The 18,853-nt window shown below is 41.1% G+C and overlaps 2 protein-coding genes across 13 annotated transcripts in view; both read left to right on the top strand.

Annotated features, from left to right (window-relative positions):
* Positions 1–18,853, top strand: part of LOC109037059 (ATP-dependent RNA helicase p62) — a 120,084-nt gene that overhangs the window by 30,590 nt on the left and 70,641 nt on the right. For 8 of the 12 annotated variants that reach the window (XM_072301077.1, XM_072301095.1, XM_019051551.2 and 5 more), the window contains exon 4: positions 105–227. The exons of 1 other annotated variant lie outside the window; for it this stretch is intronic. In XM_072301077.1, the coding sequence (XP_072157178.1) occupies positions 105–227 (123 nt within the window). Of the gene's footprint in view, positions 1–104; positions 228–15,565; positions 15,747–18,853 lie in introns of all 12 variants that reach the window. 3 more of the 12 variants (XM_072301084.1, XM_072301087.1, XM_072301089.1) reach the window with 1 other exon arrangement.
* On the top strand, positions 5,942–7,966 carry LOC140224707 (uncharacterized). Its single transcript, XM_072301053.1, has one exon. The coding sequence runs from the start codon at positions 5,952–5,954 to the stop codon at positions 7,947–7,949; it is 1,998 nt and encodes a 665-aa protein (XP_072157154.1). The 5' UTR covers positions 5,942–5,951; the 3' UTR covers positions 7,950–7,966.

Consider the following 18,853-nt stretch of genomic DNA (forward strand, 5'->3'; position numbering starts at 1 on the left):
AACTGCCTGTAACAAATAGATGGATCATCAGACTAAGGGGAAGAATTACGGTACCCGCTGCAAAATTACAGTCAATTTCATTTTATTTATTTATTTTTTTTCAGATCAGCAGGAGAGGTAGATACATTTCTAAAATTGAATAACATCACAATCAATAGAAATGCTCCTATCCTAGGTCTGGAATTTGAAGAAGCCATAATAGATGGTCGTGTTATTGCCAGTCTCAGGTAAACAACTGCTTTTTAAATATCAGCAGCTCAATCCCTGGTCATTCCATGCCAACTGTTGCCACTTTGAAAAAGTTTGAAAAACCCGAAATCGGACCTTTTGATTTCTTTGAAAATTTCACGAGATGATGATGACACCTTCGACTACGCATGTGCTAAATTTCAGAGTGGAGACTTGGTGGAGACGAAAGTTACAGGGGAAAATTTCGGAGTGCGACACTGTGCCGCGGCTTACGCAGTCTCCAGTCCCGAGTTCCGGGAATCATCCCCGAGGCCGGGACAGCGGACCGCGCAAGGCGAAACTATTGTGTCAATGTCGCTCGGCCCTAGTTTGGGGATGGTTCCCGGAACTCGGGACTAGAGACTGCATAAACCGGGGCACAGTGTCGCACTCCGAACTTTTCCCCCCTGTAACTTTCGACTCACCAAATCTCCAGTCTGAAATTTTACACACACATAGTTGAAGGTGCCATCAACATCTCGTGAAATTTTCAAAGAAATCAATAGGTCCGATTTCGGGTTATATCGTTTTGATAATTAAAATTTGCGCCAGGGAATAATTTTGAGTTAAGCCCAATTGTATCATACATGTCTGAAAAGGTATTTCTCAGGGTTTTTCAACGACTTCAGAACGGTCGATTTTGGAAGAACCGTTCCGAAGTTTCACATCAATAAAGAGGTGGCATCTCCCGAAACAGGCCAACTTTCGCGGAATTTCAGTGTCTAATGAAAGCCCAATGGGTGATCGATTCAGGTTAAAATTTTGTTTTTTTACCAAGCTATGCATGCAGGGTGGCAAGCGTCAGGGAAAACCGGGAATTGTCAGGGAATTTTGAGTGACCGGGAAATGTCAGGGAATTTTCGTAGCGCATCAGCGCATCTTATGAACTAACGTGTACATAGGTAGCATACAGAGTTCCGTCCCTCCTCCACATGGCAACAGTGTTCCACGATCTGTCATTTCCGTCCGACTCCGTTGGGTGTCGTTCCTTGATTAAAAGAAGAGAGCTAAATCTATAAAATCCATAAAAGATCCGAAACCAAATTTAGACACTAACTCAGACACTGATGAACACCAGACAGATCTCGAAAATGGTATGTCTAAGTCCGAGACTGAAGCAGACAAGCCAACGACCGAGTAATAAAACAATGCCTGAGACAGCAGAAGGGAAATACACCCCACAACCACAGCCAGGATTAGATATTGAAAATGAGTCAAAGCTTTGAGACAGTAGAAGGAGGAAATGCCCCGCAACCACAGCTAGAATTGGATACAATAAAAAGGAATCGCATTGTGCTATCACCGGAACACGCGCAGGCCCAGGAAGTAAACCTTCGACAGAGTACCGAAGCTAAACCCAAGCAACTAAATGCTAATAAAGGACAAGATGCTGGCACACATGATATTTACGCCCCCCCCCCCCCTCTCCATGATTCAAGATTTAATGGCCATGTCAAGCCTCTTTCAACGCGTAATACACTCAAAAGCTGTAGATATTATTCATAGGGCTGAATCTCATACGAAACTGGCCGACCAGTAGTATGAAAATGGCGACTTGACCGCAGTAATTTATCCAACAGCGTTGCACGATGGCGCAGAAAAATATAAATCAAAGTACAGTGTTGTATGGTAGGTATTGTACAATATAGCAACGCTGTAAAAAAGAGAGGATTGTATGTTGCCCCTTCAATATGCGGGTTATGCAATGGTGTAATGTAGCCCCTTCAATATGCGAGTTATGCAATGGTGTATTCTTCAAGATGGCGGTTATGCAACAGCGTTGCCGGACGGTGCAGTTAGATAAATGATTTATTAATGGGTGAAATTTGGCAACATCGAATTGCACAGTGTTACCAGATGGTGCAAGAAAATAGTTAATTTTTCGATACAAAGCTGTCAGATTGTGCAAAAATTCGGATTTTCGGACTTGTAAAAATTTTCGGTTTCGAAAGACCGTATCTTACAGTATGGGCCTGGTATCGGAGACTGGAGAGTAGGGTCTGATTCGGGAAATTGAAAAATTTTCAGAAAATTACTCTCCTCCGATCCGCCGCGGACCGATGCGATTCCTTAACACTATCGAAGATCGGAAAACTGTACGGACCGAATTTTGATACGAGTTTTTGTTTTCGAGATTTCAGACTTGTAAAATTTTCGGCTTCGAAAGACCGTATCTTACAGTATGGGCCTGGTATCGGAGACTGGAGATTAGGGTCTGATTCGGGAATTTCAATTTTCAGTAGTGTGCGCTTGGAGATGCGTATGGGAACCTTGTGTTTTGCAATGAGCAACTGGGATTGGATATTGCAATGTTCAGTTCGATGAATCAAACATTTTTATTATTCCACAATTTGGTAGAATGAACAGAGAAATCATATAAAGAAAAGAAAGCTACACAAGTTAAAATAATCCATGCTGATGCATCCCAGTATCACCCGTTGGACATACATCGGGCACAGAGACAGCGTTCTGAATAATTTTTGCGCGCTCTAAGTTGTTCAAGAATTCACTTTTGCTTGTCAGAATGACTATAATAGAGCATGTCACGAGAGACCAAGATTCCTTATTCTTGAGGGGCAAGTTTTGGAAGTTTTCGACGGTCATAGAGCGTCCCGGACTTCTGGGGAGCGAAGGATTAGGTCTTTTTCAGAGAACCGCTCTCCTCTCTCTGGTGTACAATGCTATGCGAATCGCACTCAAAAGTCTGCATATCTTCCAGTCCCGTTCGTCTACTTTCTTGTACCCCTGCTTTAAGAAGTACATTAATTCATGCTCGTCTGCGACACGTTCTAGGAGATGGCAAAATCTTTCCGTTATCTCAACTAACCCATAACACCCGACGGGATCGGAAGTGTCTATTGAGCTGAGTTTAAGATGGTGGAACAACTTGTCAGGAAAAAGGAGTCTGGCAAACTTGTTCAAAAGCTCTGCTCGTATTCCTGGAATCTTGAAAGAGAGAGCCTCATATACCGTGTCCAAGGTGTTCATCGCTCTAATCGATTGTGATTTGAGGGTTGGAGCGTCCATACTTGATGAGCTCTTGTTTTGAAATAATCGATCACACTTCCTCGACACTATTTATACGTTCCCTGACTAGAATTGATAATTTTCCCCACTTGCATGAAAGCGTAGTTTTATATTGCTACTATAAATTATGACTACATAGTTTGTCCGAGTGTAACCGAGTCTGGTGATTAGCAAATACTACTATTTTTACTCTGAGGTAAATTATAACTCTACATAAGAGTGTAATTTATGTTACGACTTATGACTACACAATTTGCCCGAGTGAAACCGAGTTTGGTGATTAATAAATACTACTATATTTACTTTGAGGTAATTATGACTCTACAGTTTCTTTCCACTCGGTATGGAAACTATATATATTTACCTCCGAGTAGAAAGCTCGTCAGTCTCACTTTTGATGATATTGGAAACCCTCGAGCTTATAATAGTATTCACATGTTCACTCTGAAATATTTTCAACGAACAGAATCTTACAAACGAGAAAATAGTGTTGATTTTCTGTTCTGACGAAATCAGAAAATCTCGAGCTTATAAGAGTATAAAACTTCGAGGTTATAATAGTATTCAGTTGTTCGCTGTGAAATCTTTTCAGTGAACAGAATCTTACAACGTAAAGATAGTGTAGATTTCCTTTTCTGACCGACTCGGAAAACTTAGAGCTCAAAATAGTATCTTTATCATGGCTGCTCAAGAACAAGGACAACAGATTGTTGAAACTTTCATCCAATGTGATATTTGTGATGAATTTTATAAACAAGGTGAAAAGCACGAACACTGTGCGGAACAAATCAAGAAGAAGGAGGGTATCAACGATGAAACGCACATTAAAAAGGAGCCCAACGCGCTCATCCATTGTGATCTTTGTGATGAGTTTTATACGGAGGGAGGGAATCATGAGCAATCTCCCGAACACATTGAAAAGATGCTCACCATGAAGGACACCTCATCACCCACCGATGACAACAACGATGAGAATCAAGAATATTGTGACACGTGCAAAATATCATACGATAAAAGAGAAAAACATGAAGAATCTGCAAGTCACATAAGAAATTTGTTTGAGACGAAAGTACCGATAGTTCAAGTCGAGACTGCTTGTCAAAGCAGGTTGAAAACACTTTTCATCACAAACCTCCAACCGCAGATTCTTATCATCGATGACTACCTACTAACAGCGAAAGACCTCGTGATTGGAAAAATTAAAGAAGAACTCACCGGCGAGGCATTGAAGGTTAATTTTTAATTAAATTGAATAAAAATTAAATTAAATTAATAATTTAATTGAAGGTAAAAGGATGATTAAAGATAAGGAAGGAATGCAGTTGAAAAAGTTTAAGACCAAAACGAAGCTATTTTCGCGTCAACGGATCTGGACGAGTATTATGAAAAGTTCAGGGTCAAGATCAATGATGAGTCATTCGGTCATTCGATTTTCACATGAACGGATCCGGGTGGGTGCTGAAGAAGATACAAGGTATGGAGCTACGTGTCAACCGCTATTACGCGTTACATCGAGGAGGAACGTACGTTAAGCTTCCGTTTCGCACGAACAATGTTGTCAATGTAAATAACGGTGTATTAAACGATTGCTCCCTGTTCGCAATGTTGGGAAAGTTCATCCCGAAGGATAACAAGGATAAATATCGTCCGGATGAATATTTAGATCTGTTCAATCATTACGATTTCTCGGACGTTCGATTCCCCACGAGCATAGATGACACTGTCAAATTCGAGAAAAGGAACAACGTATCGGTTTCGGTATTTGGGCTCCTTGAGAGTTTGGTGTCCAACAAGAAAAAGTATACAGTTTACCCAATTAAAGTTGCCGACCCGGAAAGAGAGGACAACACCGACCTACTATGTCTCTCAACCCCTGTACCTTTAAGTTACCATTATTGCTGGATCAGGAACTTTGAACAACTTGTACGAAAACAGTTGACAAAATATGCAAATCGTATCTACATCTGCAAGAAATGCTTTACGTACAAGTACTCGATGGAGCAATTGAGTCAACATAAACTTCTTTGCTCTTTAGTAAGCAAAGACGCATTCCTAGCTTCATTTCCCGACGAGCGATATCTCAAATTCAAAAGTCACCATAAGGAAATAAAACATAATTTCGTAATATATGCAGACTTTGAAGCCTACTTAGAACAAATTCATGGTGACTCGGAGCATCCAGCTTCTACGTATAGGCGACACACCTCAAATTCTTACGCATACCTCCTCGTCACGGAGGATCCCGAATTTAAAATGACGGAACCGAAACTGTACCGTGGCGAGGAGGCACATATCAAATTTCTGGACGATATAATCACTCTGGTAGGAAGAATCAGTAAGAGTTACAATGACAAAGAGGGTAAATTTATAATGACACATGAAGACCGGGCCACATTTGAAGCGGAAAATAGGTGTGGACATTGCGAGGTGGATTTCTCACAACCAGGTATCGTAAAGGTAAGGGATCATGACCATCAAAAGAGAGCGGGAGGGAAAACAGGGTCCAATTATCGAAAAGCCTTATGTTCAAATTGCAATCTTATTTTCCGGCATGAAAAATGTGTTAGAGTCGTCCTGCACAATGGAAGTAGGTATGATTTCCATGAGGTAGTACCTCAGGTCCTGAGGTGGTACCTCTGAACTAGTATTCTCACAGCGTCGAAATAATACCACACACGGAGGAAAATTACATCAGCATGACGGTCCATCTGGGTAACAGGTTTTCGATCAAGTTCATCGACTCGTTCCGTTTCCTCCCCGCGTCGTTGGATAAACTGGTTCAGACGATCCCGCGCGAATCTTTCATTCGCATGAGGAAACTCACTCGCACAGATAATGAGTTCGATATGGTTTGTCGGAAAGCTCCGTTCCCGTACGATTACGTTGACAATCCGGCCAAGCTGAACGAGACGCGTCCACCACCACGAGAGGCTATCTTCAACACCCTGACTCAAATACACATCTCCAAAGAGGAATACGAACGGTTTCTTAAAGTATGGCAAACTTTCAATTTCCGTAATCTCGGCGAGTATTCAGATTTCTACATGCGACTCGATGTGTGCCTCCTCAGCGATGTGTTCGAGGAGTTCCGACTCTTTGGGATGAAAAACTATGGTTTGAACTATGCCAACTACTTAACGCTCCCAGGTTTCGCTTTCGACGCCTTCTTAAAAATAACTAAAGCGAAAATCCAACTCTTCAATGATATGGATATGGTATTCATGATTATGAGCTCGATCCGAGGCGGGATAACACAGGTGGTGAAACGGCACGCTCTCGCAAACAATTCTTTGATACCGGATCAGTTTGATCCTAAAATACCAGTGAACTATATACTATACTTAGATGTGACGGCACTGTACGCCCATACCATGAGAAAGCGTCTACCCTACGATAACTACACTTGGGTCCCGGAAGGAGAAGACTTGCTAACTCTGGCGAAAACTATCATCAACCATCCCGACGACGCTCCTTTCGGGTTCATACTCGATGTAGATATTGAATATCCAGAACACCTCCACGACCTACACAAGGACCTTCCGTTCTTGTGCAGGAACGAAATACCACCATCGGGAGCGGGGAAATCAACGGAACTATTGACGACTCTAGCTAATAAATACAACTGTGTTACCCACTATGTAATGTTGAAAGAAGCGCTCGATCAAGGATTAAAACTGGTGCGCGTCAACCGGGCCATCAAATTCCGTCAGGCTCCTTTCTTGGCACCCTTCATCGAGCTGAACGCCCGGTTGAGACGGGACGCTACGAATCCGTTCCACCAAACGCTCCTGAAACTATGCAGCAACGCTTGCTACGGAAAATTTATCGAGAACCCGTTGAAGCGAAAGAATATTAAATTGGGTAAAAACAGCAGACAGATACTGAAAGCCATCTCACGGGTCGATTTCGTAGATCGCACGATTTTCGATGAAGAGTTGGTAGCAATCCATTTACGGAGAACAGAGGTCGTCGTAGACAGACCAATGATAGTTGGTTTTTCAATCCTAGATCTAAGGAAAGTAGACATGTATCAATTCCACTATAATCACATGCTTAAGAAGTACAATCCCGACCAAGTTCAACTTCTCTATATGGATACGGACTCGTTCATTTACGAGTTGATTACACCGAACGTGTGCGATGATATGATGTCAGATTTACACATGTACGACACCTCCAACCTCCCAGAAGGACACCAATGTCGCAGCGCGACGAACCGCAAAGTGATGGGTACTTTTAAAGACGAAACGGCGGGAAGACCCATTGCCGAGTTCGTCGCGCTGCGAGCGAAAATGTACGCCTATCGATCCAGCGACGGTGAAACGGAGAAAAGAGCAAAAGGGGTATCAACGGGAGCGTTAAGATCGCTAAACTTCGAAAACTTTCGGAGCGTATTGCAAGATCCTGAATCGAGGATGAGCGCCCCGATGCGCAGGATCGGGGCGTGGAAACATAGACTATACTCTTTTGAAAGTACAAAAAGAACTCTCTCCGGACTAGACGATAAACGTTGTATTTTAGAAGACGGTGTTAACACTGTTCCTTGGGGTCATCGTGACATCAACGATCTTTGCATGGTGGATGAAAGTTGCGGAGCCGAGACTGAGTTGAGAAAAATCCTCGCTGTTAAACGACCTCGTATAAATAGTATAAATTATTCTGGAGAACCATCGGTTAAGAAACCTCGAATTTGAAAATAGTAAAAAGTGTAACTAACGGAACGAGAGGACGATGGCTTGTCTCGATGTACAAGGTTTTTGGAGCCAAGGAAAATTCATCGTCAAAGAATTTGCTCTTGTGGATACGGAGTGTACTGAAACTGAACTCTATTTATTTAAACTTCCGTTCCCGAGCAGCAAGTTGCGCGCTAAAGACGTTGTGACAAACAACTGGTTAACACGCAATCATCATCACTTGGAATGAAAAAGCGGGTTTCTCGAGTACGATGAATTCACTTCAAAAATGAATCGCATCGGGAACCACTACGATGTACTATATGTTAAAGGTGAACAAAAACGAGATTTCATCAGTCGTCTCGTGCCGGAAAAATGTATCAATGTAAATTTGGACACTAAAGATTGCCCGTCCTTGCGACCATTGGCTCGTTGGTCGACAGCATATACGTGTCCTTTAGTACATCCATTTTGCGGTATGTCGAACGCATTCCGATTGTGTATGTGGTTGTCGGATTCCTCTTATCGGGAATATTTCAAAACTGAAATCATGCAAGAGCAGCAGAAGATTATAGTGGCAGACGAACAAAGGAATCACCCCGATAATAATATAGGAGTGGTAAATAAGTCAGATTGAACGAACCGAAATATAGCAGACGAAAAGTGAAATCATCCGTGCTTAATATAGCAGACAAATTGTTGAATCAACCCGACTTAATATATAGCACACGAAAAGTGGAATCATCCGCAGACGAATTATCGAACCGAAATATAGCAGACGAAAAGTGAAATCATCCGTGCTTAATATAGCAGACAAATTGTCGAATCAACCCGACTTATTATATAGCACACGAAAAGTGGAATCATCCGCAGACGAAATATCAAACCGAAATATAGCAGTCGAAAATCGAAATCATCCGTGCTTAATATAACAGACAACTTGTTTCACTCGATATATATAGCACACGAAAATTGGAATCAGCCGTATCTTGATATACAGTAGATAGACCTGACGACATGGACGTTTTCAACAATTCAATCTTGATCGTCAACGCTAAAGAGCTGACTGTAAACGCCCGCTACAAGATGAATAAACTCATCAAAATGCCATCCAAGTACGGGATAACCGTTGCCGCTGATATCGTCTTCGAGAATCATCATCGTCTCCTTTTCTTACCTTCGCACATTGCGGACCGTTTGACGGACGATGCAATTCAGGATATTAACGCTGGATCCTTCGATCTCATCTACGAAGGCCCGATCGGAAGAACACATAAATTCGCACTCGTTCCAAACGTTGCAGCTTGATTTATATTGTACGTCATGTTTGTATTCCTTTCTAAATGATGTTATGCTTGAAAAAAAAATAACACGTTTGAAAAAAAAATGAAAAAATAAACATGTTATTTTTTTTTTAAATTTTTGCTTAAGATCAATCCAATTGCCTCACGGTTCCGTGCAGTAGTTCGTACGAATACTTCACAGGTGTGATCATAATCTCCTGGGCTATAGTGTTGGCCGGGAAATTATCCTTTACCACATCGGTCAACGTGATATCCACCGGAGCTGTTTTTAAATCTTCAACTTGAACGCATTTGATGACAAAATGCGCGATCTTTGAAATTTTCATACAACATAGCTGGCTCGCAGAGTTTCTCACCTTTCCAGTAGTCTCTCATAAAATCGGTGTAGTTCAGGTAGGCGTGATTATAATCCATAGTCGGGAAATCGTAGATCGTATCAACTTGAGGAAACCGACGCTCACCGATTTGAACGCTGATGGAGCGCACATTTACATGGTCGAAAAGAGAGGAATCCTTCAGGTGATTGTCCCGTCGATCCGTTTGAAATACCAACACCACGAATTTGGGCTAGTGCCTGCTGGTTGTTCTTACGCTCCATTTGAACGTCTTGGTCGGAAAAATTCCCGGGATGTCGTGCGATTCCCAATTCATGTAACCGAAACTCATCTTATCGTCCTTCTTCATCTTGAGCAAGATTTGTTTTTTCAGTTCCAATGTGAATTTGACGATGGGAATCTCCCAATAGATTCCGATTATTTTAAATTTGATGGTGTAACCGTCCGCGGTCGCCGCGTCGGTGATATAATATGCGTTCTTACCCATACCACTGCGCACTAGGATCAACTCTTGCGAGCATCTGACTAGAACGTCTTTGAAATGTACTGCGAATCCGCTGATTGAAGACAACGATACGATAGCGGAGAAAGTTTGATTCGCCAATGTGTAATCCCATGCGGTCCATGAATGAGTGATGTCACAAAACCTGGCAGTTGCGAGTCCCGTGGTTTCCGCTCCAGTGTATGTGAGATAATTTTTCACGGTCGATGTCACTCCGACAGACTGCATGCTATCGACTTCCGTCCCGTTCACTTTATACTGCATACGGTCGAACATGTGCTGGATATAATTGTTAGCCAACTTGAATGGAGGTTTCGTAGCATCTGCGGCGGCTCCAGGATTTTTCTCGAGTTTCACTTCTACACGCATGAAGATCCTCGAATCTTGAAGCACCGTGATCAGACCGTTGGTATCGGGGGTGAACCGGATCAAATCATTGTTTCCACGCCGTTCGTCGACCGGACCGAAACGGATGTATTCGTATTCGATGATCTCTTGTCGCCAAGCTTCCATCTCGTTCTTATTTCGGATTTTTCACCACGAATTCGAGTTGTGTAAGAGCCCTCTTGGAATATTCGGTCAAAGTTTTCCTCTACTGCTGCTGCTGCTGTTGTTGTTGTTGACAACTAGTCCGTGGATTATCAATACTATTATATGCGAGAGAATATAGGAACGTATCGTTGTCGTTGTTCTGGATCCTTTGTTTACCCATAAGTTAGCGGTCTCACGTGCAGTCGCACTGTCACTTCTTCACCACCGAAATTGATAGCTCTTCCTTGTTGGTCTACCATATTAACGAGCAAACGTTGGATCTTATCACCCAAGACGGAGTAGTAATGAATCGTTGACGGTTGCTCTACCATTTTGAATCCTGGTTCGATATCGGGAGCAAAAGCATAAATGTGATGTCCGCGCACCCCGTTCACGTATCCACCGTCGGCGATGCTGCATTCGATGCATATCATATTTACCGGCGAGATGTTGACGCGATAGTCAGCTTCGTGCCATTCGTCCGGTGCCAAGAGACACTTTCCGAATCCGAGCACCTTACGTAAAGTACCGGGTCTGCAGAAAACGATCCAGTACTTGGATTTGATGTTTACTTTAAGCGTAGCGTTGTTCGCTGTGAGTTTCCCTCATAACAAAAGTAGACGAGACAACGAAATTAAAGATGTTTTGTAAATATTGTGTCATATAAAGAGAACTATCTGTCAACCCGAACCATTCGTTTTCCAGCGACTCGTCGCTTTATCCGGCCTCTCTTGTTGGGTTAGCTGCACCCATCAAGTAAGTAGTTGCATAATTTTCAAATGCATAGAGTACAGAAGAACCGTAATGACCAATTCTAAACGAAATAAAAATCCAGACCTTGAGGTTGTAACGCGATTGGATCATTTTGACGAATTTTAAATCGTGAAGCTGGCAACGCTGCAACTTTAAATTGTTCAAATATGCTTAATCTTATCGAAAACTCTCAGATCGCACATTTTTCGTGAAATTTTGGAGGAAATCACACCTTGAAACCTTCATTTTATCATCAAATTCGATATTTTTGAGTCCGCAACTTGGCAACGCTGCCGCGGGGGCAAAAGATTTTGTATGGGTATGAAAATTTCAGAAAAGTCACATCTTATACCAGGTTAATACATACTAAAAGTTCAAATCGGTCACGGCAAGGACGAGAGAGAAGAGGTTTAATTTGCCGCCCCGTGCCCAGTGTGCTATTTTACCCTTAAAAAACCACTAAAATTCAATAATTTTTCAAAAATCTCAAACACTCCATTTCGAAATTGGCCAAAAACCCATCAGGCAGTACCCTCCTACATCCTACGATTTGAATTTTTGAATTTGAATGGAAATCACACTTCGAAACCTTCATTTTATCATCAAATTCGATATTTTGGAGTCCGGAACTTGGCAACGCTGCCGCGGGGGCAAAAAATTGTGAATGGGCATGAAAATTTCAGAAAAGTCACATCTTATACTAGGTGAAAACATACTATAAATTCAGATCGGTCAGTGCAAGGATGAGGGAGAGGGGGTTTAATTTGTCGCTCCAAGGCCAATTTTCCTATTTTACCCCTAAAAAACCACAAAAATGCGATTATTTTTCGAGGAGCTCCGACAACCTATTTCGAAATTGCCCAAAAACCAATCAGGGAGTACCCCACTACAACCTCCAACTTGAATTTTTGATGTACATTCAAGTCGCATTTAAAGTGAGTTCAAGCGCACCGTGCAAAAGGTTGGGTCTGGACGCGAGTCGCAACAGTTGGATCGACGGTAAGGATTTCGTATAAATAGCATGCATTCTTTTCTCAGTATCGCAAGGAAGAAATCATGATCGATAAAATAATTCTCATCACTTTCATCATCGTAACCGTCGTTGGAGTGAATTCCACAACGGTGGCGGAAAACTCATCCGAAGCAAACATCACAATGTGCCCGGTCTATCTGGAAATCAAATGCGCACCCTCTACCTTGACGGACGTTCTTCTATTCATCTTGAGTTTACCGGCGCTTATTTGCTCTGCTCCGTATCTGTACTCCAAGTGCCTATCATCCGACTGTAAGTTTCGTTTCATCAGGATGGCCCGTAAAAGGATGGCGCACGTTTCTCGAACGCGTGCGTTTTCTAATCGCGAACTGTTTTAAACTGTAACAGTAAATATCCACCCAAAAAAAAATAAAAAAATAAAAATTTTTGATCCATCAAACTGAATGGAAATTCCCGAATCAGACCCTAATCTCCAGTCTCCGATACCAGACCCATACTGTAAGATACGGTCTATCGATGCGAAAATTGTACAAGTCCGAAATCTCGAAGACAAAAACTCGTATCAAAAGTCGGTCCGTACAGTTTTCCGATCTTCGATAGTGTTAAAGAATCCCATCGGCGGATCGGAGGAGGGTAATTTTCCGAAAATTTTTCAATTTCTCGAATAAGACCCTACTCTTCAGTCTCCGATACCAGGTCCATACTGTAAGATAAGGTCTTTCGAAGCCGAAAATTTTTACAAGTCCGAAAATTCGAATTTTTTGCACGATTTGACACCACTGTATCGAAAAATTAACTAATTTCTCTTACCAGCTTGCAACACTGTACAATTCGATGTTGCCAAATTTCACCCCTTAATAAATTATTTATTTAACTGCACCGTCCGGCAACGCTGTTGCATAGCCGCCATCTTGAAGAATACACCATTGCATAACTCGCATATTGAAGGGGCTACATAACACCATTGCATAACCCGTATATTGAAGGGGCAACATACAATCCTCTCTTTTTTACAGCGTTGCCATATTGTACAATACCTGCCATACAACACTGTACTTTGATTTATATTTTTCTGCACCATCGTGCAACGCTGTTGGATAATTTACTGCGGTCAAGTCGCCATTTTCATACTTCTCCGACCAGCAACTGAAACTCGCATTTACAACTAATTATCTCTCCCTCACCTCTCTCCGGCCAGCTGCGTACAGGAGCCAGCCCTATGAATATTATCTACAGCTTTTGAGTGTATTACACGGTGAAAGAGGCTTGATTTTTCTATTAAATCTTGAGTCATGCAAAGGGGGGGGGGGCGTAAATTTCATGTGTACCAGCATCTTGCCCTTTATTAGCATTCAGTTTATTTGTTATTTCTCTCTTTTCGTTACAAATAAAAGTAATTTTGCGTAAATTATTGGTCTTGCTTCGGGTGGAAGGAACTTGGGACCTTTCTGTACCTGTCATCAGCTGAAGCGGGCACGAAGGAAAAGGAAGGGAGGTGTGCCGCGCGAGAATACAGTCCGTGCGCTTCGAAAATAGCGCGCAAAGGCCAACTTTGAATGGTCATAACTTTTGAATTATTTGATTCCCCAAGTTAAACTATAGCTTGTTTTAGAGCTTGAATCAAAGACTATCTTTTAAAATGGTTTTTTAAGTGATTCCTGCGTTCCCATCATGGAAGAACCCGACAAACTGAATTTTTTGAGCTTGAAAAATCAAACAATGATTATTTCACATTGAAAGATCTCCAAAAACAGACCTCGTTACACATAAAATGAAAGGTCTTGCTGAGAGCTTTCATTTGAACCCAAGATCAAGGTGATCCGTTGTCTCGTTCTAAAGTTAAGGTGGTCGGTGTGTTTGACCTTTGACTCCCTCCCCATTCGCCCCCTGGTTGGCTAGACGAGAAAGGTAACCGGATTTAGGCCTCTATGATGATCCATTACGACTCCTGAAAGTATGAATGTAAAATCTCCTGCGGCCATTTCCTATGAAAAATGGGACAGCCTCTTCGAAACAAGATTAAACAGTTTGTGTTTAGAACGGTATCACACGTTATTTAAGTCACCAAAAATCCACGAACCTCGCAGTAAAATGGCATCACCAAGCGAATGGTGAAAACCGTAATAGATAGAGCTGGCGCAATGTTCATTGCAGTAAAATTCTATGAGGCATTTCACAAATGTATTAACGGTGTGGAATGCACAGAAAAATATGTTTGTCTGAGTTAGAGTATTGTAATTATCGATGAGACAAAGAGCCTAGCCCTGTGTTAAAGTGCTCTGTTGATGTGCAGAATGAGATGAAACACTGATGAATCTGACTTCCAGTCAAAATCAGATCCCATGCAAGAAAAACTTATGCATCTGACCAAGAGACAAAATCAGAACTTCACGAAGAACCACGAGCAAGAACGTGAAATAAATGAAAGCTCTGAGAATGGATGTCTAGTTCTGTAGTAAAGAATACAGGGTGTTGTCAAGATCCATTTGGAGATGAATAGAGGAATGACTAGAGGATGGAATCCCTTTGGGTGTGTTTAGCTCAATTTTTATAATCCAAGATGACAATGGGAGAAGGAAATCCAGGAAAAATGAATGGTTGTTTTTGTGGTTTAATTTACAATCAGACATAAAGCGTGGAGAGTGAAGAATGAAATTTTGCATGAGTCATGTAATCGGCAAGATATATTATATAATATCGAAATTTGTTGTAAAATTTCGAGTGACCAAAAATTAGTCAATAGGAAACTGATAAATCGGAAAATTAGTTAATAGGAAACTGATAAATCTGCTGATAAAATCAGAATTTTTCTCAAACTTGATACTTTAGTTAACTCTGGAAAATCAAGTTAAGGAAATTAAAGGTCCAGTGAGCGACTCTAAAGTAAATGAATGGTGTATAGTCCTTAAAATATACACTAACTCTAGACGTGACGTCCATGAAACAGAAGGGAATGTGAAAGTAATGTAGAGGGAAACTCTATGATAATCTTGACTTACGAGCACTTTAATTAAAAACTATCATAAGCACAGTAATGCCATTGACATGACAATGTTAAAATAGAAATACTGAAATAATTTTGATGTGAGAGACGGATCCCTAAGATTGCATAAGTATTGCAGCCACGAAAGATCAGAACACATTGATGTTAAATATAATTTTTTTTTTTAGGGAGCAGATTGTTCAAAGAGTAACTGATGTAAAATATTTCCCTACAGGTAATCAACCGGATGATTTGTTAACAAAACCTAAGTCGGTTTGCAATTTCAAGGAACTGATTGTGAGACCGGGATCCGGGCTTCAGCGAGATCAAAATTCGGAGTTCGAGTCAAAATTTGTTGAGAAATTTCTATTTGTGATTTGCGAAAAATCAATTTATGCAGTTTGTTTTAGAATAAGGTCTGGTGAGGTTTTTCTGGGTTGTAACTAAGGATGAGGGAAACCTCATCCCTAGTTACAAGTGTTGGACCTGTATGTTGTTCCCAGTTCGCATCTATTCATCATGGAATTAATTTTTAAGGAGGCGAACTTAAATATGGCAATGCTGTAAGAGCAAAAATTAATATGTCTTATATCAGCTGAGTTCTTTTTAGATATTTCGTAACCTCTGGTGCACCATTATTAAATGAATATGCACTGCAAGTGAATTATTTTCTTTCCAAATATCCCCTTATATCTACGGTACCATATGCCTCGGTTAGGGGCCTTGGGGTAAAAAAAAGTCTGGTTTTTTCGATGGTACATTTCGGTACAAAACTCATATAATACATTTTGACTGTTTTTGAGAACCCAGGTTCGTTTTTTCGAAAATATTTCTCCAGCCCCCCCCCCCCACTTTTGACCCCCTGTAGCTCCTCACTATGAGGGTACACAATTTTTTTTGAACGGTACATTTTGTTACAAAGCTACATATTACAAAACTTTTACGTTAAAAAAAGTACAATTTGTGTGGTGAGGGGGGGGGGGGGAAGCTTCATTTCTCTAGCTTCCCTCCTCTGTTTTAAGTTTACATACTTTACACGATGGGTACAAAACTTCTTATTTGCGGTACGTTTGGGCACAAAACTTTGACAATCTCGATTTTTAAAGTTGGGAAAGTTGGGGGGCGGCTAGAGAAATCGACCGCAAACTACTCGGTATTATTGCAAAAAAGTTAATAATGGCCTTCAAAGTAAATTCAAAGAATCATTATTTCATGATGACCCTCACTATAATTGGTAAAATTTGTCGCAAAAATTTGATTTTTGTGGCTTTTCGGTGGTTTCCAGTGAAGATATGAGATAAGACATGGACTAATCGGAAAAAAAAAAAATATCTCCTTAGCTTCGGTCGCTACGCCCATTTTAAGAAAACTAGTTTTAAGCGCTAAAAATCAGGACTAAAAGGGCGTATCTGCAACTCGGATGGCCCTCCTAAGTGAGTTGGGTTCAATTGGGAATTTTCCCCTTAAAATCTGTACCATAAGCTCTGAGACCTCCTAAATTTGCATATCTGGTAATGCTTAGTTGCAGCGTTCTGCTTGGCCAATTTTCATGATTTTTGCGGCTTTTGAAGGCAAGTGTCTCTAGATGAGCCCGCTACATTTAGATTTTGAAAATATGACCCAGATTCTTTATATCACGTGGTAAAGTCGCTAATTCTTCCATTTTAACAATGTATTTTTTTGTCACAGTTCGTTTGAGCGTTCTACCCGGCCGATTCCCTTGATTTTTGTGGTTATCGACAGGTGGTAGTCCCTAGATGCGCCCGCCTCAATCAGAATTAGAAAGTAGCACCCAGGTTTTTTTAAATAAGAGTAGACCAGAAAGCTTAGAAAGGGGGGCAAGCAGGTCTTGAATCTTGGTCTTTTAGTAGGGTAAGTGAATTGAAGGTATGCCCCCTTGCTTCAGAGTATCAAAAAGTGACGAAACGCTTCGTTCCATTTCTTTTCAGCCTTGGCGTAAAGTTTGAAATAAATGCCGATTTTTTCATTTGATTCTTATTGGTCCAATAGCTCCCAGCCAGAGGGAGATTGGACAAATGAGAGTCTGGGTATGAAAACCTTTTCATTTTTTTGGTTGTTCTTTTGTCGACGCGGGCCTAAGAAAGCGCGAAGTGTCCTCTTGGGGTTGGGCCGCGTAGCGGCCAGGAGGCATAGCCCCCTAGTGCATACTAACACCAACTAGTGTGCCAAATTTCGGCTTAAAATCTTTAAAACTCTTAAACTATGAGGCTTTTTCAAACATGAGTCAATCCTGTTTTCTGAGTTAGGAGAGTGCATTTTTTAAAAATGCCACAAAAGTTCAAGAAAAATTTTCTCAGGAAGTATTAAGGGTATGAAGCTGAAACTTTGGGTTTTTTGTTATGTTGACCCGGAGATTAAAAAAGAAATAAAATCATAGAAATCTAAGTCGGGGTGGTTACAAGCCGTGTTGAAATGACATTGAATGACCTAGACGGTAAAATAATCATAGCAATGTATAGCAGAGGTTCCAAAGCCAAATCTTGCGGGCAGATTTTATTTAACGGGAGAATCGGGGTTTCCAATCTTTTTTAATGAAAAAAGTTCTTGAAATTGTAGGAATCTATCTAATCGTTTGTCTACAATAAAAGGGGCCTAGAAGTAAAGTTTACATGGCGAGGTTGTCACCTTTTGGCCGAAGTATCGCAAGTTTCTTTTGTACTTGGATTCTATTTTGCTGTATATCTGAATACTGCTTCAATATATCCTTTAAATACTCTCCACATACTCTCATGAAAATTTCAGAGATTAATTTTGATAACAAAAGAAATATTAGGTAAAATTTTTTATCTCTTGTGATTAGTTTGTGCGTAAAAAATGTGACTAGTTTGATAAGTTTGACAACATAGTGCCCAAGCTTAAACAGGCACTTTTGATACCGCCAAGCGTAGACAAGCGTGAACCGTGTGTTTACAGGCGAGACAGAAGAGCCGTTAATGGAGTATGAAACGTTTATGAAAGGATTTAAAGGATGAAAATGACCAAGAAGCATGCTGCTTTTTGGTTGGCCCTTGGAGTGACGAAAAAGAGACAAAGCAAAGGGAAGTATAGTCACGGCATGTAAAAGAGGGTTGAAGCAATGAAGTTTGAATGGTTCAAACAGGATTGACACACGGAGCTGTTCATCACAGATCGCCCTATGCCAACATTTTTAAGGAAAAGAAATTCGAGGATACGACTTTGGTCATGCACACCTCTTGTAAATCAAAATTGGGTGAAATTTAGCTAGTAAGTACCTCAATGCAGCCTGTTTTAGAGGACGGGTTTGCATCATCGTGTTATAAAATACCTTGACTCAATGCAAGGATTGCCCACAAAATCATAGATGTTTACTCCATGCACCGTTGCAGTGCAGTGCAATTTTCTAAGGTGTACCAAATTCACTCGGGACCTGAAGATCATGGTATTGTGCTTATCTTGCCCGCTAGATGCACTTTCCATGGAGTTTCAAGCATAATCTCTGCTCAAGAGTTACTCAGTAGTAATGGCGCCTACAACCACAATA

This window comes from Bemisia tabaci, chromosome 1 (assembly GCF_918797505.1).
Source record: "Bemisia tabaci chromosome 1, PGI_BMITA_v3".
Taxonomy (NCBI): domain Eukaryota; kingdom Metazoa; phylum Arthropoda; class Insecta; order Hemiptera; family Aleyrodidae; genus Bemisia; species Bemisia tabaci.

Bases quoted from the DNA above. Each gene is read 5' to 3' on its own strand.
- LOC140224707 (XM_072301053.1), top strand. From the start codon at position 5,952: ATGACGGTCCATCTGGGTAACAGGTTTTCGATCAAGTTCATCGACTCG.